Source organism: Siniperca chuatsi, linkage group LG6 (assembly GCF_020085105.1).
Source record: "Siniperca chuatsi isolate FFG_IHB_CAS linkage group LG6, ASM2008510v1, whole genome shotgun sequence".
Lineage (NCBI taxonomy): Eukaryota > Metazoa > Chordata > Actinopteri > Centrarchiformes > Sinipercidae > Siniperca > Siniperca chuatsi.
This window is the reverse complement of record NC_058047.1, coordinates 347,932-370,000: the sequence shown is the minus strand read 5'-3', so window position 1 is coordinate 370,000 and position 22,069 is coordinate 347,932. Positions and strand designations below refer to the sequence as shown.

The following is a 22,069-nucleotide window of genomic DNA, read 5'->3' as shown; positions in this document are numbered from 1 at the left end:
GCACAGCGGAGGGCAGAGCGGCGGCAGAGCGTCCGTCTCCGGCGGCACAGCGGAGGGCAGAGCGGCGGCAGAGCGGTGGCAGAGCGGCGGCAGAGCGGCGGCGGAACGGTGGCAGGGCGTCCGTCTCCGGCGGCACAGCGGAGGGCAGAGCGGCGGCAGAGCGGTGGCAGAGCGGCGGCAGAGCGGCGGCGGAACGGTGGCAGGGCGTCCGTCTCCGGCGGCACAGCGGAGGGCAGAGCGGCGGCAGAGCGGTGGCAGAGCGTCCGTCTCTGGCGGCAGAGCGGCAGTAGAGCGGCGGCGGAGCGGCGGGCAGAGGTCGGCTTCGACTCTGTACAAACTGTTAAGGTACTTTTAAATGACAGTTCAGAGTGCAAAAAAGAAAGAAATGTAACAGTGACTGATGAATTCATAAACAAAAGTTAATATTTTTTCATTTTCAATTAATATTTTCTAAAATGTTCATCTTTTATTTTATTTTCAAACCATCTGAAGTAAGTTTTTCATCTGCTTGTATGAACGTAGAGTTCTGTTTCAGCTCTTCCTGCAAACTGTTCTGTGTAACTTGGACAGCAACTTAAATCGAGTGACAGCTCCAGTTCTCTCTTTTTTCATCTGCTTGTATGAACGTAGAGTTCTGTTTCAGCTCTTCCTGCAAACTGTTCTGTGTAACTTGGACAGCAACTTAAATCCGGAGTCACGTTCCTTGTACGTGTTCACATAGTTGGCCAATTAAGTTGATTCTGATTCTGAGATTATTGTCACATAAAAGATTAATAATTGTGGAAATAAATGAGTGAAATCGCAAACAGAAACAAAAAAAGAACAAAACATATATTAGTTATTAGATAAAATAATCTGAATTAAATTAAAGGTAAAAGCTCCTGTTCCACTGCTGTAATGACGTAGTGAATTTTCATGTCAAGACAATAAAAACTGAACTCTAAAATAATGTTTGTATAAAAGTTACAAAAATAAAATAAAGTGAATCAAAGCCTGCTGGATGTGAAGTGCCTGTACTTCCCCCGCTGACCGCTGGGTGGCAGCGTTGCGTCGATCCTGCGTCCTGTCTGCTGCGCGTACAGGAGAACAAGACGCTGAACGGTGATTGGCTGCTGAGAGGGGCGTGCGGCCGTGACGTCTAGCGGCCGCGGCAGCGGCAGCAGAGAGGAAAGATGGCGGCGGTGACCAGAGGCTCCTTCGCTGTGTTCCGGCGGCTGGTGAGAAAAACAAAGTTTGATCCGTCGCAGTTTTACTGTTTCAGCTTTGTGTTGCTGTTGTTTGTTTCTGCTGCTAACGTGGAGCTAACGACACGTGACGTCATCACCCCGTCGCCGGGTCAGCTCGTTAGCTTAGCCTGTTAGCTGCAGTAACTGCTAACGTTTCTGCTATGATAACTCTGGTGCTAATGCTAACATGATGAAAGAAAAACAGACTAACTGGCTGGCAGCCGGTCGGTGTTACCTGTTCACCGGTAAACCAACTGCTAACATGCTAACCGCGGTGTTAGCATGCAGCTTCAGTTAGCATCCTGCAGGTGATCCAGCTTGTGGGTCACAGAGAGCTGAAGGAGTCAGGCTGCTAACAGCTAACAGGCTGCTGATAACTGAGGGCGCAGCAGAGTCCAGCAGAGTCCAGCAGAGACTGACTGACGGGTCCAGATCTCTGTTGAACTGATACAGTTTACAGAAGGTTTATAGCGACAGGGATCCTCTGCCAGCTGTTTTATTGGCGGATTTAGTCACAAATAGACGTTTGCTGGTCACTTCATTCATTCACAGTCTGTCACTTGAGCTTTCTGAGAATGTGTCAGTGTTAATAAAATCACACACACCGTGAGATATGTGACGTTTACAAATATGATGGACAGGTGTCATGGAAGGGAAATTAACATTAAACAATATTGTTTACATTTTAATATTTTCAACAGATGTCAGCAAGAATCTGAAGTACAGAATCTGAATATATATATATATGATATATATAATATATATATATATATATATATATATATATATATATATATATATATATATATATATATGTAACTCTTGTTCTGACTTGAGTTGGTTTTGCTTTGCAACAGTTGAACGTGTTGCTAACTGAGACCCTCACCTGCAGCAGGTGTGTGTTTATCCCTCAGCACCTTTATAGATTATTAATCTCAGTGTATTGATTTCTACCCTTTGACCCCCGCGGGCCTCCGTAGATCAGTGCAGTATTTCGTGGTATCAGTCATTACGTTACTCACATCAAAGCCTTTAGTGTAGATGTATTGATGCAGAACCGACAGGAGGACGTGGTGAGGACACGTCTCTCGGTGTGGACACTTCCTGTCTGTTGCTGACCTGTACAGGTGGTCTTTCACCTGTTGTCTGGTCTCTCTCCGTCAGCTGAGTCAGCAGTACCGCCGCAGATGTTTCCGGCTGCAGAACGTCAGACCTGACAGGACTGTGCAGCCGCTCACCTTCAGGTGTGACAGAAGCCTCCAGATGTTTAGCAGCAGGACGCTGCACACTGCCGTCGGTAAGTCCAGACCAGCAGGAACCAGAACCTCCGTTCTGTCTCTTCTTGAGATTATTTTGTTTCTCAGGCGCTTTAAGGTGTTTTAGAGTTTTACACTGAAGAAGCTCCAGTTTATAATCAGTGAATCGGAGTCAGTATAGTTCAGATCTGGTCGGTCCAGTTTCAGGTCGATCCAGTTTCAGGTTTTCGGGAAGCAGCTGGGTGTCTGAGACTGATGACATCACACAGCAGGAAACACAAACTCGTTATTCACCTGTTTCCATCCTGGACACAGTTATCGTGGCAGCCTGCCAGGTTAAAGTGGGCTTGGTTTTTGGTGGTGGTTCTTCCTGGTTCAGTTGTTGTTTTATGATTCAGCCGTTTGTGATGGTTCATAGTTTCCTGGAGGTTCAGAGAATCCAGATCGACAGGTTTTATCACACATTTCAACACGAAGAGTGGCAGATAAAGTAAAGGTTTAATAATCAGGTCTCTTTATACAGTCAGAGTCCTTCAGTCTTTAGTCCTTCAGTCTTTAGTCCCTCAGTCCCTCAGTCCCACAGTTAGTATCTCAGTCCTTCAGTCCTAAGTCCCTCAGTCTTTAGTCCCTCAGTCCCTCAGTCCTTTAGTCCCTCGGTCCCTCAGTCCCTCAGTCTTTAGTCCCTCAGTCTTTCAGTCCCTCAGTCCCTCAGTCCCTCAGTCCTGCGATCCCTCAGTCCCTCAGTCCCTATGCAGAAAGTCATGAAGATGTCGTTGATGATGTCGTTGATGATGTCGCTGATGATGTCGTTGATGTGTTTTCTCTTGCAGTGAGTCGAGGACCAGTCGTCCAGTTCAAACTGTCCGACATCGGCGAGGGAATCATGGAGGTGACGGTGAAGGAGTGGTACGTACTGGCACCACGTAAAGATTGAGACTATAGTGAGTTGAGGGGCTGCTAGACCGGTACTTACTAATTCACCTTCCCAAATGTCCGTATCGCCATACGCAGGTGCATTTATTTGTACGCCATCAGCGTCACACGCACTTAATGTCAATTAATAACTTGTATGCAAACAAACAAGCGGCTCAAAGGTGCGCTACACCTGCTGGTGTTTACGGCTTCACCTGTCCGTACTTGCAAACAGGGAATTACCACGAGTGAACACGCTACTTTATACACACACGCGTACGAATGAACACAATACGAAAATGGCTCCAACAGAGACCACAGAAAGTACTGAAACTGTCCCCAGTCCCCCCCCCAGTGCTCCCAGTCTGCCCCGTAATGAACAAGCTGCTGTCTCACAGGTACGTGAAGGAGGGCGATAAGGTGTCTCAGTTCGACAGCATCTGCGAGGTTCAGAGCGACAAGGCGTCGGTCACCATCACCAGCCGCTACGACGGAGTCATCAAAAGACTCTACTACGACGTGGACGCCACGGCCTTGGTGGGCAAACCGCTGGTCGACATCGAGACAGAGTCCAGTTCAGGTGAGACACGACACCAACACCTGTTTTAGTCTGGAACCAGGTTTTCAGTGTTTCCTGTTGTTCTAGTTTGATGCAGACTGAAACCTGACTGTTGTTGTTCAGAGGTGATCCAGGAGGAGGACGTGGTGGAGACGCCGGCCATGGCTCGAGAAGAACACACCCACCAGGAGATCAAAGGTCATAAGACCCAGGCCACGCCCGCCGTCAGACGCCTCGCCATGGAGAACAATGTAAGTCTGTCCTCAGTGTCCCCAGTCCACGTCTAGTGTAAGCTGTTACTGGTCTGACTGGTTTGGCTTCTGACCTCTCAGATAAAGCTCAGTGAGGTGGTGGGGACGGGTAGAGACGGGCGGATCCTGAAGGAGGACATCCTGAACTTCCTGGCGAAGCAGACGGGAGCCATCTTACCTCCGACCCTGTTCCAGGAGATCCAGACTCCGCCTCCGGTCCCGCCCCCTACTGCTGCTGCTGCCAAGCCCGCGAGCACTGCGGCAGCCATCAAACCTCCACCCACTACACCCAAACCCGTCTTCACCGGGAAGGACGTCACCGAGCCCCTCAAAGGTCAGAGTCTGTTTTATTAGCAGCATTCAAACATGACGAGAGAGAGTCTGATCAGGACTCAAGTTGAACTGGATTCATGCAACCGGCCTCTGGTCTAAACAGTCCAGGTTCTGTAAACCCTTTAGGTCTATCAGGCTGTGTAGAGTCTCCTGTTGAGGGTCGGTTGGTGGTTCTCCTTGTCTCCAGGTTTCCATAAAGCGATGGTGAAGACCATGACTGCGGCTCTGAAGATTCCTCACTTCGGTTACTGCGACGAAGTCGACCTGAGCCGCCTGGTGTCTCTGAGAGCCGAACTCAAGTCCACCGCTGAAGGCCGAGGGGTCAAACTGAGCTACATGCCCTTCTTCATCAAGGTCCGACTGCAGCAGAGATGATGAAAACGTTCACGTTGATGCTGATTGGTTACATTTTTAGTGCTGACGTTAACGCTGCGCTCTCATTTGTTCAGGCCGCCTCCCTCAGCCTCCTCCACTTTCCAATCCTCAACGCCTCGGTGGACGAAGGCTGCCAGAACATCACGTACAAGGTGAACACGCTTCCTCCTCTTCTTTTTTATTTTAAACTGCCGCTTTGAATGCCAGAAATGTTGTAACGCGTTGTTCAGTCTGTTGTCATCCCCGAGATAAACGCCGCAGATCCGGAATACTTAGCCCCTGTAGCGTTAGCATCCTTGGCTACCAGCTCTGCTGCCGCCTTGGTGTTAATGTGTGAACATGCTGGTTTATAGTTTTAACCATTAGTGAGGCGACGGTTACTTTTCCTGACTCCAGCTGTGTTTTGCGACTGTGTTTTACAGCGAATCACAATCGCTGCTGATTCACCCGATCCAGCTGTTTGAGCTCCTAGTTGTGACTGTTTTATGTTTTTCTTTCTTTGCTGCTGCTGTTGCTGTTGCTGCTGTTGCTGCTGCTGCTGTTGTTGCTGCTGCTGCTGCTGTTGCTGTTCCTGTTCCTGCTGTTGTTGCTGTTGTTGCTGTTGTTGCTGTTGTTGCTGCTGTTGCTGCTGTTGCTGTTCCTGTTCCTGCTGTTGTTGCTGTTACTGCTGCTGTTGTTGCTGCTGCTGCTGCTGTTGCTGTTCCTGTTCCTGCTGTTGTTGCTGTTACTGCTGCTGTTGTTGCTGCTGCTGCTGCTGTTGCTGTTCCTGTTCCTGCTGTTGTTGCTGCTGTTGCTGCTGCTGCTGCTGCTGTTGCTGTTCCTGTTCCTGCTGTTGTTGCTGTTCCTGTTCCTGCTGTTGTTGCTGTTCCTGCTGCTGTTGTTGCTGTTGCTGCTGCTGTTGCTGTTCCTGCTGTTGCTGTTCCTGTTCCTGCTGTTGTTGCTGTTCCTGTTCCTGCTGTTGCTGCTGTTCCTGTTCCTGCTGTTGTTGTTCCTGTTCCTGCTGCTGTTGTTCCTGTTCCTGCTGTTGTTCCTGTTCCTGCTGTTGTTGCTGTTCCTGCTGTTGCTGCTGTTCCTGCTGTTGCTGCTGTTCCTGCTGTTGCTGTTCCTGTTGCTGTTGTTCCTGTTGCTGTTGTTCCTGTTCCTGCTGTTGTTCCTGTTCCTGCTGTTGTTGCTGTTGCTGTTGCTGTTCCTGTTCCTGCTGCTGCTGTTCCTGTTGTTGCTGTTGCTGTTGTTGCTGTTACTGCTGCTGTTGTTGCTGTTGTTGCTGCTGCTGTTGCTGCTGTTCCTGTTCCTGCTGCTGTTCCTGTTCCTGCTGCTGTTGTTCCTGTTGCTGTTCCTGTTCCTGCTGCTGTTGCTGCTGCTGTTTTCCTGTTGTTGCTGTTCCTGTTGTTGCTGTTACTGCTGCTGTTGTTGCTGCTGCTGTTGCTGCTGTTGTTGTTGCTGCTGCTGTTCCTGTTCCTGCTGTTGCTGTTCCTGCTGTTGCTGCTGTTGTTCCTGTTCCTGCTACTGTTGTTGCTGCTGCTCTTCCTGCTGTTGCTGCTCTCATTGACAGATGTTTCTCTGTGCTTTAGGCGTCTCATAACATCGGGCTGGCGATGGACACCACTCAGGGTCTGCTGGTTCCTAACGTGAAGAACGTTCAGCTGCTCAGCGTGTTTGAAGTCGCTCAGGAGTTAAACCGTCTGCAGACGCTTGGAGCTGCAGGTCAGCTGGGAACCTCAGAGCTCAGTGGAGGAACCTTCACCCTGTCCAACATCGGATCAGTGAGTCCAACAACAACACAACAGAACAACAGCAGCCTATATGCTGATATCTGACGGAGCGTCGCTCCTGTAAAGGTGGAGATTAAGTGCTGATATCTGAGTGAGCAGCATCGTGCTGCGGCTGCAGGACGGAGTTAGCCTGAATGTGTTTAAATTCACTACGTTTGTTGAAGCAGCTGAATTGAAGCCGAACGCTGTTGATCCAGAAAGTCTAAAATTTAAAAATCGACTGTATTTGAACCTTTCAAGTGCGAACACATTGTTTCCGGATCAGACGGAGAGCTGACCGTCTGGTCTCTCTGTCTCTGATCGATACGTTTCATCTTCAGCTGATTAAAGCTGAACTAATGTATTTCAATGTAAAGTAACAGTCAGATTCCACCTCTTCATCGGCATCAAGGAAACGTTCGTCTGGTAAACTGAATAAAACTTTATTGTGTTACTTACTGACAGTTTCCCGCTCGGACTCGGGCTCTTTGTTTAAAGGTGCACAGTCTGCACACACAGGCGTTAACGTCTCCACGACCACCGGATTACAGCCGAGGCTCTGTCGTTAATTTACCTGTTGCCATGGTGAATTGAAGTGTCGGAGCTCCATTGATGACGGCTAATTATAGTCCTCGTGCACGAGCTTCACTCGGAGTGAACAAACTCAGATTAGCTGGAACCGAAAACTCAGAGTTTCCGAGTCAGGGTTCATCGGCTCCGAGTTCAGGGTTTGTTAAACCTGCTTTCTGCCTGAACCTGCTGCAGATCTGACTAACTGACATTAATCTGTTTTTGATTTAAATCAGATCGGAGGGACATACGCCAAACCAGTCATTCTTCCTCCTGAAGTCGCCATCGGAGCTCTGGGAAAAATCCAGGTGAGGTTCCAAACTTTTCCAGGCACCTGGCACATCAGGATTATCAGCCTGAAAGCCACTACGCCTCCTCTGTGATGGTCATCCCGTCTGAACGGGGCTTCAGCCTGACTAGAGGGATGAACAATCAGGATCTCAGTTTTGTCTTTGTTTTAGGTGGAGAGCATTGTCAGGCAGCCAAGATTCATCCGTAGTTTTAAAATGTTTGAGCGGATTATCAGGATGTGAGTGTCATCTGCATATAAGATGACTTTTACCATACGTAGTTATTTTACATAGGGTGTCGCCAAGTGGGAGCATGTACAATACACAAAGAAATAAAAGAGCAGAGGTCCTTATACAGAGCCTTGTGGTACACCACCATTTGTATAAGTGCAAAATAAAAATAAAGATAAATTAAAGCTTCACAGGACAGAATGTGAACCAGAGAAGATGAATCTGATAAATCCGCTCAGTTCACGGTCGACTTTCAGAACTTCAACACTTTGATTTGTTTTTCTAAAGTGAAAATACTCAAAAGTACAAAAATCCAAAGGAAATGAGATGAAACAACTTTCACAAATGAATTTTTAACTCTTCGTCCTGTTTTTATTCGTCAGATTCTTCCTCGGTTCGACGCCGGCGGTCAGGTGGTTCGAGCTCACATCATGAACGTCAGCTGGTCAGCAGATCATCGCATCATCGACGGAGCCACCATGTGTCGCTTCTCCAACCTGTGGAGGGAGTACCTGGAGAACCCGGCCAGCATGGTGCTGGACCTCAAATAAACGGGGGGGTTATTTCCCATCAGCCCCGGGGGGGGGGGGGCATAGATGCCACACTACAAACAGACCTTCACTTCGCCTCCCACCGCCTTCGCTTCCTCTTTCTGTTGGAGGCCTTCGTGTTCACTCACTGTCGTTTCCTTGTTGCCTTTGAGCAAGGTGCCGGAGGAGGAGGGGTCAGCCTGTCAATCATGTTGTTTCCATGGCGACCAGTAACCCACGCACACACACACACGGGGTGGACGGTAGAGGTAGTTAGTTTGGTTAAAGTGAACCGGGGTTTTTAGGTTCCACATATAAACAGGATCAAACTGAGTTTATTTTTAATGTTTCAGCAAATTAATAACAAATCACTTTCCATTAGTGATGATTGATTGTCTCAAATACAACAATCGCCTATAAAACTAATTCATGTTGTGCTTCACTGCTGTACATTCACTCACAGTCAACTTCTGGGGCCCTTGGGGGCCTTCGGGTAGTTTTCCGCTTTGCCTGGTTGGTCATCAAACCTCGGTCCAAATGGCTTCGTCTGAACCAGTACGTGGACCAAGAAACAGAGTCGGAGTCCACCTGAAGGAGCTGGTCTGAGATCAGTTCCAGTTGAACTGTGGCGCAGTTAACATACAGTGGTTTGTAGTTGACTGAAACATTGAAAACAGCAGTTTGGTCCTTTTTAAAGTTTGAGTGTTTCCATAGTAACTAAAACTTATATTCATGTACTGTAAGGTCATGTGACCAAACTTCTCACTAGAACCAGCTGGATTTAACTCAGCAGAACAGGGTTCATATTCTCAAACATCTGAGTCCACAGTTAAACCACCTTCTGGTCTCAGAGCCTCTGAACTGCAACGGACTGTCACATGTGGGACTTTCACAATCAGACAAAATATACATTTTACCCAAACTGATCAAAATGAGCCATTTAATCTTAAAGTTGAGACGAATCTGCTGCAACACGATGATGATGTTCAGCTCTTTTACTGTATGAAGTTCTGTTAGATGAGAAGGTTTTGGACAAAATAATAATCCAGGGGATGTTTTTGTTTTTTAAAATACATTTAGTATTTTTCATTTCAGACGCTGAAATCGATCTGATCACATATCTTTGCATTTCCACCTGTTTTTAATGAATCTCAATATGTAAATTAAGTGGGCGGGGTCATCTGACAGCGTGGTCATGTGACCGACAACGATCAGAAATGCGATGAAATGGTTTTTATGTATCAGCCGAACATGATTGACTGTGCGAAGTTTTCCTGCTCTGAGGCTGAAATGGCAGGTGGAGGCGAGTTATCGGGATCCTGCTTCTGTTTGTTCGTTCACACCAGAAATCAGCAGGTGGTTCTAACAAAATAATCCAGCGAAAACCGAATCAACAAGAACTAAACCTGTTAGTTTTCACACGAGGTTCCCGCTTCAGAAAAAGAAGATTTCTTCAGGCTTTGATCTTGAATCACAAACTGAGGATCAATAATCTGCCTGTAGACTTCTGTTGGACAGTACGAGTCCTTCTTGAGTCCTTTACCTGATCTGTTGCCACCTGATCTCTCATATTTACAGACGTGGACCAGCCGTCCCCCTCTGGATCTGTCCTCTCGGCCGGATCACAACCTTCACGATAAAACTTCAAACTGAAGCGGCAGGTTTCGTCTGGTTCCTGCTGGTGTGGAGGGGTCTAACTGAAGACCTGGTCCTCGCTGTGGTGTTACTACATGGTGTTCATCTGTACTGAAGACTGTTACTCCCACATATATAATCTCATGATCTGTAGATAACTGACCTGTGATCAGATCTTCACCCGTGTTAACATGATGCTGATCAGCTGCTTTTCTTCCATTTAAAGTTAATTAACCTCCAGTTTCTTCCTCCCTGAAGCAGCCGGAGGTTTCAGTTCTTTCTCCTGGGCTTCTTCAGTGTCCCCGTGGCTTCTGGGTAAAAAGCACATGGTGTTGGTGTTCTGTTACATGACTGTCTGTCTGTCTGTCTCACGTGTTGAAAGAACTTTTCCTGCTTTTTGTTTTTGTTTTTAGCGACAGACTAAATGTAAAAGTGTAAAAACAGAAACTTGGGTTTGTATTTTTGGGAACGTGTGGATCAGTTTTTTTGAAATGATTAAATCATAAACGTCTGAACCGTTTGAACCATAACTTTGAATAAAGTTGAAGTGCATAAACTTAAAACGACTGTTTGTTTAATAAAGTTAATAACTAGACCAGGTGGGTTTACTGGTGTCCAACCACCGGACCAGGTTCTGGCCCGAGCCGAGTAATCTGGGCTCTGAAACGCGAGACCAAAGAAACCTGAAGTGGATTTTCATGGTGGAAATTTACTGTGATGGGTTCTTTTCTGAAAACCTGAACCAAGTGCTTTATCTTCCTTCAGTACAGTTTCCTCTGTCAGATTACCAAGGTACAGCACTGCACAAGTCCTGGGTATTTCTTATCCCAGAGTCCCTTCCAAGACTTGGCAGACCAGGTCCCGGTACAGCTCGATCTTTGGGTGTGTGGTCTGCAGAGTCGTCTACTCCTAACTCTCCCTACAGAAGAGGATTATGGGTTTGAGTTCCTAGAATAAAGTTGTATATATTAGTCACTTGTGATTTTGTAACTCAGAACTCAAATTCTTCACACGTGGCCCTGATCCTCCTCCGTACCTTCCACGTCGGTGAACTGGTGGACGTGTGTTGCATCTTGCACGTGTTCAAGCTTTCGTCATCTGAGATTTCACAGTTCAGTTTAATATCGAGAGTTGAGGTACCTCCGCCTACAGGTGGGAGACGGACCACCTGGTGCAGTCGGAACAACCTGGAGCTCAGCGCTCTAAAGACAGTGGAGATGGTTGTGGATCACAGGAAGACGCCAGTCCCACCCGCCCCCATCACTCTGTCGACACTGTGGAGTCCTTCAGATCCTGGGCACCATCATCACCCAGGACCTCAAGAAACCAGAGGATGTACTTCCTGCGGCAGCTGAAGTTCAACCTGCCAAATACGATGCTGCCCTTCTACACCGCCATCTTGGAGTCCATCCTCAGCTCCTCCATCACCGTCTGGGACACTGCTGCCGCCGCCAAGGACCAGCAGACTGCAGCGTATCATTCGCACCGCAGAGAAGGTGATTGGCTGCAATCTGCCTTCCCTCCAGGACCCTGAGGCGAGCAGGACAGACTGTGGCTGACCTGGACACAAACCGTTTGTTTCGGTCTGCAGCCTCGTCAGCAGGGCCCGGGACCCCGTGACACGGACTCATCGCCCTCTAAGGCCCCACGTCACGTTATATTAACGGAAAGTCGACACTCCTGACTCGATGCCTTACAGTAACGCACATATTCACATTCCCATGTCAATGTCCTGCACATCGCTGTACAAACAGTAATTTAAATAAGTCATAATGTACAAATTCTTTACTATTTTTATATTTTTTTCAAATCTTATTGTCTATTTTATATTTATGACTTTTTACCTGCAGCACTTAATTTATCTTTCTTTATCTTTCTATCATGTTTATTGTTTTGCACCAAAATACCAAAGCAAATTCCTCGTGTATGTAAACCTGCTTTCAATAAAGCCAAATTACTCTTTATCATTCCGGGCGCCGCCTTCAGGGTGTAGCCGTCTTGGGGTGCAGCCGTCTTGGGTGCAGCCGTCTTGGCGTGCAGCTTCCTCGGGTGCAGCCGCCTTGGGTGCAGCTTCCTCTTGGGTGCAGCTTCCTCTTGGCGTGCAGCCGCGCTTGGGTGTAGCTTCCTCTTGAGTGCAGCTTCCTCTTCGGGGTGCAGCTTCCTCTTCGGGGTGCAGCCCGCCTTGGTGCAGCTTCCTCTTCGCGTGCAGCCGCCTTGGGTGCAGCTTCCTCTTCGGGGTGCAGCTTCGTCTTCGGGGTGCAGCTTCCTCTTCGGGGTGCAGCTTCGCCTTCGGGGTGCAGCTTCCTCTTCGGGGTGCAGCTTCGTCTTCGGCGTGCAGCTTCCTCTTCGGGGTGCAGCCGCCTTGAGGTGCAGCTTCGTCTTGGCGTGCAGCCTCTTGCGTGCAGCCGCTGAGTGCAGCCGCCTTGGGTGCAGCCGTCTTGGTGCAGCTTCCTCTTCGGGGTGCAGCCGCTTCGGGTGCAGCCGCCTTCGAGTGCAGCCGTCTTGGGGTGCAGCTTCGTCTTCGGGTGCAGCAGGTGTCAGCTGGTTCTTTAAAAGCCTTTACAATGTCTGAAATGTTTAATGTCCCCACAAGTCAGTAAATTCCAAATATTGTTGTTTTGATTTCAACAAACATTTGATCAGATCTGAAACCGAGTTTAACAACAACGTGACTGAACGGATGTCTGATGTCACAGCTGGAGGTCACGAGGTCACAGATACAGGAAGTGTGTTTTAAATATAACCTGTACTTTAAATAAACTACCAGACTGTGTCATGTGACTGTGTATTGTGTCAGCGGGGTCATGTGACCTGGAGGCTAAATTTATCCAGCAGATCTGAGGTCAGATTTCAGCTGAAGAGATGCAGCATGGAGGACTGCTGCCGCGCTGCCACAAGGTGAGAACTGACACACTGCAATACTACTAATACTACTACTATATACTACTACTAATTATACTACTACATACTACTAATACTACATACATCTACAGTACACAGATACTACAGCTGTACTACACAGAAACTACGTGTGTGTGTGTGTATATATATGTATATATATATATATATATATATATATATATACTATATACTGTTTGAGGTTTACAGACACTTCTTGTGTGTTGAGCTGCTGTGGATCTTCAGAGGACGAACTCAGACTCAAATATAAATAAGTTAGAAATGAAAACTCAGAGATCTGAGAATGAAGTCTGGAAGTTTCAGGCCACAAGTTTTTACTTTACAACACATCGTCGCCTCCCTTTAATAAATGTGACGAATCAAAGAGCTGACGCTGGTTTACTGTTGCACGAATCTCTGAAGAAACTGTTTTTTAAAATCGCTGCATCACAAAAACAGTCGAGTGTTTAAAATTTCCTGCCAGCTGGCAAACTGGGACAGTTTAGCTTTGCAATGAATATCTTGTCAAGAAATACACAAAATAACCCAAAACCAACGCTTATGCACTGCTGAAGGGAAAAGGGTCACGTGGATATGACGTCACGTAAGTGGGCGTGGCGCCGCATGCAGTAACACCTGATCCCAGACTCACGATGGGAAGTGAAATGACAGCACTCTGGTGTAAAATGGTTTTTTATATATATATATATATATATGTTATCAGCTAGCTTGCTGGAGCTAAGCTTAGAAGAGCTAGCATAGCCGTGCTTTAGCTAGCCTACCTAGGAAATATTACCGCACCAATATCAGCTCTGGCTAGCCATTTTACTTATTCTCCTAACATATATAATATTATTATATAATAATGAATAAATAAATAACCTAAAACTTAAACTTAATAACTAAATGTTTCAGTAGTGTTGTTGTATTTTCATCATAAATGAAGACGTTAAAATGTTGAAATTACTTATCTTCTTTAATTTCTCTGTTTTTTTATATTGAAATATCAGGTGTCCCGTGAAGACGTTGTCTCAGGACATGTTGCGTTTGATTATTCGTTATTTGTCCTTCTGTATTTAGTCGTAAGGAGTTTCATGTTGCGTTAAGATGATTCAGTAAATTGTTCCATAATACACATTTTCAGAAAGTGTCCCATGTTAACAAAACTCACCCTGTAACTTCATTTTTAATAACAAGTCATGTCTTGTGATAGTAAAACATATTTCAGTAAATATGTTATCTAAATATTTAATAAAACATTATTTTATACTATTTAAATATATATTGAATATACTAAAAGAATGTTTTTATGAAAGGTTATCAGAAAAAACTTCATCAGTCGATAAGACTTACTACTATTTATTACTAATTTCTTTAAACAAATATACAAAATAATTTAATGTAACGTATTATAATATTTTGATGATATAAAATAATGTAGTACAGACTTTGATTACATAAATTATTTTAGCTAAAGAAACAATTGTTCAATTTCTTATTCTTATTTAATTTTCTCAGTGAAAATGTTTATAAATTAATATTATACTTAAATATTTACTATACTACAACATGATAAACAATATATTTAAATAAATTAATATATCATTAGTATTATGCAATTTAAAATTTAAAGAAATTGAAGTATTTAATCACTTTATTATTTTATATTTTAAAATTGTTACTTTTAATTTCATTAAATAATTTTTTTACTTCATTTAATTTTTATGTAATTTGTGTTATTTAATTGTGTTTGTTAATGTCTTGATTTTAATGGGTTCATCTTTAAATTTTTTATTTGTTGTTTTCAATAAAAACATTAAATATGTAACTTAAATAATTTTTAATAATTAAATAATCGAATATTTTCATTAACGAACCGACTCGTTAATCAAACAGAATGATCAGAGGAAGGACGCAGCTGCAGGTCAGAGGTCAGAGGTCATCCTACCTGTCCATCTGTGCACTGTGACATCACAGGGCTGACAGGAAGTGGTCATCATGGTGGGCGTGGCGGTGTGCGGCTCGGTGAGCTCCATCAAAGCTCTGTGGGAGACGAGGATCAGGAGGATCCAGGAGGAGCAGGAGGAGGAAGAGGAGCAGAGGAGGAGGACTACGAGGGGCGGGGCCACAGGCAGGTCAGACTCCGCCTCCTCTGCTGTCTATTGTGTGTGTGTGTCCAAAGGAAACAAAATCCACCTCCCAGCAGCTCTAACGCTCCCTTTGGTGTTGATTCTGGCGCCCCCTGTGGACAGAAGCGGCAGTGTTTCCGCCTCGTGTCGTAAAGATCTCGATCGCTAGCTCGCGCATTTGTTTTGGACGCGAGTGAAAGAAAGACGCAACTTATTTTTCTTTTTTAAACAGCTGTTTGCAGGACGCACAGCGATGAGGTGATGTATCTGTTTGCGTCAGATTAATAACTGTAATCTGACGATAGTTTTAGTGCCGTTCATACACCGAGGTTACACGTCAGCCTACAAATAACAGATTCGGTTGCGCGGTAAGAGTCATTTTGTTGAGAAAGCTAAAGTTATCGACATTCCCTCGTAACGTTGTGTCTTCATAACAAAAAGCCCGGTAGATGTTACGTTATAAGCCAGCTGTATCGCAGCGATGTCCACCGTGAGCGATCGCTCCACGGACTGTACAGCCAGGTAAAACACACACGTTACACACCTGTCGAGGAGGAAGAGGGCCGCGAATGACCGACCACGGTGGGCTGGTGTTTGCGCCCGTGCTCTGTCGCTGTCCCGGTGTCTCTTTGCTGGTCCTGCCTCAGTATCAGCCAGAACCACAAAGTACTCTCTAAAGAAAACTGCTTCCTGTTAACGTTGTTCACATGTTGAGACGCTGAGCTGATGGAGTCCCAGTAACCTCCCACAGTCCCCTCAGACTCCAGGTTTGCTGTGTGGCAATTTGACAAAACACAAATTAATTTGGGAAATAATAAAGGTCTTGAAACTAGACTCTGACTTCCTCTTCAAGACCTTAACATCAGCTAATAAATCAGGACCAATGTTTTTTTTAGCTTGATTTATTCTGTGAAGTTTCACCGAGGTCACAAGCTCGCTTCGCTAACCTTTAGGCCACCACTGCCCCGTTAACAGAGTCCTCCAGAGTCCTCGTGTGACTCCTGTAACTCCGTCAGACTCACGATGGACAGCAGAACCAGAGAGATCCTCCGTCTTACTCCACACGTTCTTCTTCCTCGTCTAAACCTGCCGCCTACATTACCCACAATGCAGCTCTCCCTCTGACAGCTGGGTGTGAGATTGTGGTGTGTTATGCTAGTAGCGGCTAACGTAGCCTGGAGCCTGTAGTCTTCAGCCCCAGCCGACGCTGACTCAAGTGACATCACTTGAGGACGTTTATCAGACAGCTCCCTCTGAGACACTGAAGGCTTCGTACAACCAGGATTAGTTAACGGTGTAATATCTCTGTTGTTACTCACTGGTTCTACACATTATTTCAGATCTCAAGGAGTTCCACAGTTACACTTAAATATCTGTAATGTTCCTCATGTGGTCCGTGTTCCTGGTTCAGACTGAGTCTTGGTGTTTGGGAGGACCGGGCGGCTCTGGCTCGGCTGAAACAGAAGCTGCAGACTGAAGACGGACGCCTGATCCTCCGAATCGAACAGGAGGAGTGGAAGGTATGTCCTCCACACAGGAAGTGGACTGTAGAGGTGGATTTACCTGATCTGGACACCAGGATCACTGATATCTGCTGTCATGTGATCCCCCCCCCCTCCACCAGTCGTTGCCGGGCTGTCTGGTCCAGCTCAGTCAGGTCCAGGAGTGGCAGATTCACCGGACTGGACTGCAGAAGATCCCTCACTTCATCTCCAGCTTCCAGAACCTTTTAGTTCTCGATCTGTCCCGCAACGGGGTCACCGAGATCCCCAAACAGATTGGTCTGTACGTCTTTTACTAAAAATAAAAACCATTTTATTCTTACCGTAACACAGATTTGAGGGGTGTAGACCCTGTTTCATGTCCTGTAGTTTTAGCTGACGGTGTGTTGAGTCCTCTTGTATCCTGGCTGTGGTCTCAGGGAAGCTGACTCGGCTCAGAGAGCTCCTGCTGAGCTACAACAGAGTCCAGTTTGTTCCCGAAGAGCTGAGCTGCTGTGAGAGTCTGGAGAGACTGGAGCTGGCCATGAACCGGGACCTAAACCAGCTACCAGACCAGGTACAAGCCACTACCTTAGACAGCTTCCATACCAGGTATGAAGACAGACCTAAACCAGATTCCAAAGCAGATATAAATTCAGACCTAAACCAGTTTCATGTATGAATCAATACTGCAGAAATCCTTTAAATCCTGTGTAAACATAAACCACCTTCTAAACCAGGTGTGAACACAAACCCAAACCAGATTTAAAACCAGGTACAAATAAAAACCTGAACCAGCTTCCAAACTATTTTAACACAAACATAAAACATGTACGAATCAGTTCCACAGACAGCTTTCAAACCTGGTGTGAACACAAACCTGGTGTGAACACAAACCTGAACCAGCTTCTAAACCAGATACGAACCCAAACATAAGCCAGTTTCTAAATAAGGAACAAGCCCTAACTTCAACCAGTTTTAGGCATAAATCGATACCACAGACAGGTTTCAAACCAGGCGTGAACCTAAACCTAAACCAGCTTCTTGTACCAGGTACTGTAGACCTGTATTCAGGAATCCACTTTGATCCAGCTGATCTGAGTTCTGTCCTCTGAACCAGCTGAGGAACCTGAAGAAGCTGCAGCACCTGGATCTGTCCATGAACGACTTCACCTGCATGCCGGACTGCGTGGTCGGACTGCCTGAGCTCGAGTGGCTCGACATGGGAGGAAACCAACTGCAGCACTTACCTGAAGACATACACAGGTGGGTGAAGGAATCATCTGAGACCCGCCCCCTTCGGCCACCAGCCAATGAACAGTGAGCTGTGTCTGTCCTCAGGATGGAGAAGCTGCACACTCTGTGGCTGCAAAGAAACCAACTGGAGAAGCTTCCAGACAACATCAGCAGGATGGCGAGTCTGGACACTCTGGTCCTCAGCAGCAACAGACTGAGAGACATCCCCCCACTGATGGAGGACATGTCCAACCTTCGGTCAGTCTCTCAAACAGCATCAAATAATATCGATGTTTTTAATGTAAATGTCTCCTGTCCATCACAGTTAAAACTCTGTCTCATAATAAACCTGCAGTCGTGTCTCTGTTGACGCAGGTTTGTGAATTTCCGGGACAACCCTCTGACGCTGGACGTGACGCTGCCGCGCAGGAAGACGAAGACCGAGGACGATGACGATGACGATGAAGATGACAGAGAGATGTTTGGACGAGAGTTCATGCAGATGTACATCCAGGAGTCCAGAAAGAGAGCGTACGCTGTGCTCAACGTGCACTGTGTCAACCGTTAGTACGAACCCTTCACTGGAGCTGAACTCAACATTAACACAGTGCGTCGGCACTTTAACACACATCTACACATTAACACTTTAACAGTTTAACACATCTACACATCAACTATCGTATAAAAGGTTTCAGTCGTAGTCGTCTGGACACTGTTTTCATAATCAAGACGTTTCGGCTCTCAATTGTGAAAAAATGGACCGGGAACTCAGAAATTTAAGCTACTCTTTCTGTGTTCCCGGTCCATTTTTTCACAATTGAGAGCCGAAACGTCTTGATTCTGAAAACAGCGTCCAGACGACTGCGACTGAAACCTTTTCTACTATAGAACACTCCTGGCGAATGAGGGACGACACATCTACACAATAACACTTTAACAGTTTAACGCTGAGTCTCTGAGTGAGCATGAGTCTGATTTCACTTAACTGAACCAAAATAATTTAACTGTAACATAAAAAACCAAACTGGCTTAATGAAAATCTACGTTTCCTCTTTCTTTGACACCTTTAAAATATTTTTATTGAGCAGCTTTATTCATTGATTCAGTCGTAAGAAAAGAAGTCAGTTCTGCTACGTTCTCCCGCAGCGTCACTCAGACCTGCTGATGATGAAGCCAGTCTTTCTGTATCGTGATCTGCATTTATTAACTAATGAGACAGGAAGTCGGCTGTAAAACGTACTCATCAGCGTGTTTCGGCCTCGCCTTGTTAACTGCGGCAGGATCGTCCTCTCTGGCGACGACTCGTCTCCTCGTATCGTCCATCAGCGGGGTTTTCCCGCCACTCTCGTCTTCTCTTCTTTTTGCGACATATAAGTTCGAGCGCTGGTGTCTCCGTGCGCTCAGTGCTGATATATAAAATAAATAACCCAATAATCGATATAAATATTGTTCGAGTCTGGCTGGACTTAACGTTGACTCGGCTGAACTGTGTTAACGGAACGGCTCGAGCCTCAAGTCGACGTTAATTCAAACCGGGCTTCAAACCGCAGATTTCATTAGCTGCGTTGGTTATTAAAATAAATTAAATGTATTTATTTGTATTGAAACTTGATAATCTGACGTGTTTCTGTTCTGAATGTTTCAGATCTGAACGACGACTCGTCAAACTAAAATGATCTCTGCATTTCTTCTTCTGGGCCTTTTCTTCTCAGCTACAGGTTTTAAAATCAGTGAAGAAAAAGATTCACAGTCACGTCATATTTCTATTTTCTGCTTCTGAACAGCAGACGGCAGTTTATAATGTGAAAACATCGAAATGTTTCATTAGTTGATGTTTCTGACTTTATTTCAGCAGTTTCCTGTTCGTACTGTGTCAGACTTCAGTATCACGTAGTTCTTCTTACAGACTGAACATCAGAGTCGGTTTGGACACTTTAAAGCAGCCAATCAACAGACTGAACACAAGCAAAGTCCTTTAATACAAACTTTACAAAACATTTGAACACATGAACTCCAAATAAAGACTTTTAGAACCTCAGTTTGAGTTCGTGTGATTTGTTCTGTGGTCCGTCTGAGCGTCTCTGCAGTCGGACCTTCAGGACGAAGACGAGGGGACGGCGGTCAGCAAGACGTTCTCCAGAGTCACGTGACTCTTTACGTAAGCGGTCAGTTTACCGTCGAATCCTTTCGTCTTCAGGAAGTCAAGTCTGCCACCGTCGATCAGACGTTTACAGAGACGACCGATCTGCTCGCGTTCAGCTGCCGACAGAAACCTGCAGAGAACAAGACCACACCCAGTTACACCAGGACCACAGCAGTTACACCAGGACCACAGCAGGACCACACCCAGTTACACCAGGACCACAGCAGGATCACAGCAGTTACAGCAGGACCACACCAGGACCACACCCAGTTACACCAGGACCACAGTGGGACCACACCAGGACCACAGTGGGACCACACCAGGACCCCAGCAGTTACACCAGGACCCCAGCAGTTACACCAGGACCACAGTGGGACCACACCAGGACCACAGTGGGACCACACCAGGACCCCAGCAGCTACACCAGGACCACAGTGGGACCACACCAGGACCCCAGCAGTTACACCAGGACCACAGCAGGACCACAGCAGTGTGACACATACAGACGTGTCATTACAGGGAAGTTGCTTCACTAATTTTCACTTCAGCAGCTTCAAAGCTTTGAGTCAGTGTAAAGTTGTGAATTTGTGCAGCAGCTCTTTTAGATTTGATGTTTAAAGGGTCGTTTAAAATGAATACTGCCGTGGAAACGTGTTTCTCTCGGGTGCAGCGGGTCCTGACGTGGGTTCTGTGTTCCTCTGCGGTGTCTGGAGGCTCAGTATCATCGGGATTCATCCATGTTGGAATATTTTCACAACAGTCACATATCGATGTGCCCGCGTGGTGACAGGATTGATTTGTTCGTTTCCTTCCTGTTCTTTCCTCTATTTGTACATTTTAAATAAAGTTTCACTACGTGAAAAACATCAGCAGCTTCACGGTGGCTGGTTGTCGTAGTAACTCAACAGCTGTGATCTGTGTTTTTGTCCCTGAAAACAGCTGACTCATCACTGTGTCATCCTGAAGAGGTCAGAGGTCAAATATTTACCCGTTCACAGCATCTGTCTCCTCTGCTGGTTCGTGCTCTTCATCGTCTCCTCTCTGATTGGTCGGCTCCTGAGGTGGACGGTCCCGATTGGTCGGTCTGAGTCCACATGTGGCCCAGCTGGACATCCGACAGAAAGCTGAGAACTCCGCAGGTCCGAGTCCTCGCTGCAGGAAGAACTGCTGACCGACGTAATGACGCCACTCACAGCGATGGTGGCAGCACAGCGCCACCGCCAGGCCCAGTACCGGACCTAGACCAGGGTCTGGACCAGGACCAGAGTCTGGATCATCAGCTGGTCCTGAGGTTTTGAGGCGTTTTCGGGGCGGCCCAGTCTCCTCCCTGAGTGCAGGTGTTTCCAACAAACAGCGCAGAGCCAGATCTGAGGTCAGAAACAGAGACCAGACCACGTCAGAGGGTTTAAACAATTACGGTGATCCTCCAGGAGGAACTGACTGATTGGTTGATTGATTGACTGATTGACTTTATTGTCCACCTCAGTGGACATTTGTCTTTGGTGCCTCCGAAGGTACAACAAAATGACATACATGAAAACATACCATGGTGCAAATGGGGAGATAAAACAAACGATAGTAACATGAACCACTGACAGCAGGGAGGCGTCCAGGTGTTTCCCTGGATATTGTGCACCTGAAGCTTCGAGTGTGTTTGAGGAACCGGTCGGAGATAAAAACCGTCCTCATGTTTGACGGGTCGCTGCGTTGATGTGAGGCTGCTGCTCGTCGCCTGTTTCAGACACATAACAAGCAACAAACTGACACTGACACTGCTGACAGCCAATCAGAGTTCAGGACTGCGCTCACCTGTCGCTGCTCCACACAGGTGTTTTCCCACTCCAACCAGCGGGAGCTTCTTCTGTCTGAGCAGAGGAACTTTACCTGAGAACATCCACACAGGCCCAAGTTTTAAAGCAGAACAGACGTTTTTTAGATTTTTACACACATGTAAAACACACAGAAGTGCTGATGTCTGACACAAAAGGGCCGTTAAATAAAGGTTTAAACGGAGAAAACAAGAAGCAGACATTCATTTTCTAAATAATCTAAGAAAAGGTTCCACACTTCTCCTCTAACAACATCTGCAGGTCTCCTGCAACGAGCTCCCGTTTGCTGCCCCGAGTTCCTGCTCCACAACCGCTGCTCAGTTGTTATTATTACTTTATTAATATTAATATTACCACTACCATTACGTTATTACTATTTTATTATTACTATATTATTAGAAATTAGATAAATATGTCGGTACACGATGTTAACG

The 22,069-nt window shown here is 46.2% G+C and overlaps 4 protein-coding genes across 8 annotated transcripts in view; 3 read left to right on the top strand and 1 right to left on the bottom strand.

Moving 5' to 3' along the window:
* Positions 1–582, top strand: part of LOC122877744 — a 1,221-nt gene extending 639 nt beyond the window's left edge. The window contains exon 2 of the mRNA XM_044199695.1: positions 1–582. This exon is cut by the window's left edge and continues 81 nt beyond it. Within this exon, the coding sequence (XP_044055630.1) occupies positions 1–423 (423 nt within the window). The 3' untranslated portion in view covers positions 424–582.
* A 491-nt stretch (positions 583–1,073) lies between these two features.
* dbt (dihydrolipoamide branched chain transacylase E2) lies at positions 1,074–10,482 on the top strand. The gene is made up of 11 exons (XM_044199683.1): positions 1,074–1,217; positions 2,391–2,523; positions 3,313–3,388; positions 3,793–3,974; positions 4,077–4,204; positions 4,286–4,538; positions 4,725–4,891; positions 4,987–5,064; positions 6,484–6,675; positions 7,470–7,541; positions 8,138–10,482. The coding sequence occupies exons 1-11, from the start codon at positions 1,173–1,175 to the stop codon at positions 8,303–8,305; spliced, it is 1,494 nt and encodes a 497-aa protein (XP_044055618.1). The 5' UTR covers positions 1,074–1,172; the 3' UTR covers positions 8,306–10,482.
* Positions 10,483–12,739: 2,257 nt separating this feature from the next.
* lrrc39 (leucine rich repeat containing 39) lies at positions 12,740–19,699 on the top strand. Of its 4 annotated transcripts, none has more exons than XM_044199692.1 (9): positions 12,740–12,817; positions 14,795–14,952; positions 16,358–16,466; positions 16,571–16,727; positions 16,868–17,004; positions 17,548–17,693; positions 17,769–17,921; positions 18,039–18,194; positions 19,309–19,699. In XM_044199692.1, the coding sequence occupies exons 2-9, from the start codon at positions 14,816–14,818 to the stop codon at positions 19,337–19,339; spliced, it is 1,026 nt and encodes a 341-aa protein (XP_044055627.1). In that variant the 5' UTR covers positions 12,740–12,817; positions 14,795–14,815; the 3' UTR covers positions 19,340–19,699. The 4 variants fall into 4 exon arrangements, with proteins under 4 accessions (XP_044055627.1, XP_044055623.1, XP_044055626.1 ...); XM_044199688.1 differs by having other exon boundaries at positions 18,039–18,226; XM_044199691.1 differs by having other exon boundaries at positions 18,039–18,270.
* The window catches only part of trmt13 (tRNA methyltransferase 13 homolog), a 10,947-nt gene continuing 8,501 nt past the window's right edge, over positions 19,624–22,069 (bottom strand). For both annotated transcript variants that reach the window (XM_044199684.1, XM_044199685.1), the window contains 3 exons: positions 21,616–21,690; positions 20,795–21,173; positions 19,624–19,936 (listed from right to left, as the gene is read on the bottom strand). In XM_044199684.1, coding sequence (XP_044055619.1) covers positions 19,759–19,936; positions 20,795–21,173; positions 21,616–21,690 — 632 coding nt within the window. In that variant the 3' untranslated portion in view covers positions 19,624–19,758. The remainder of the gene's footprint in view (positions 19,937–20,794; positions 21,174–21,615; positions 21,691–22,069) is intronic.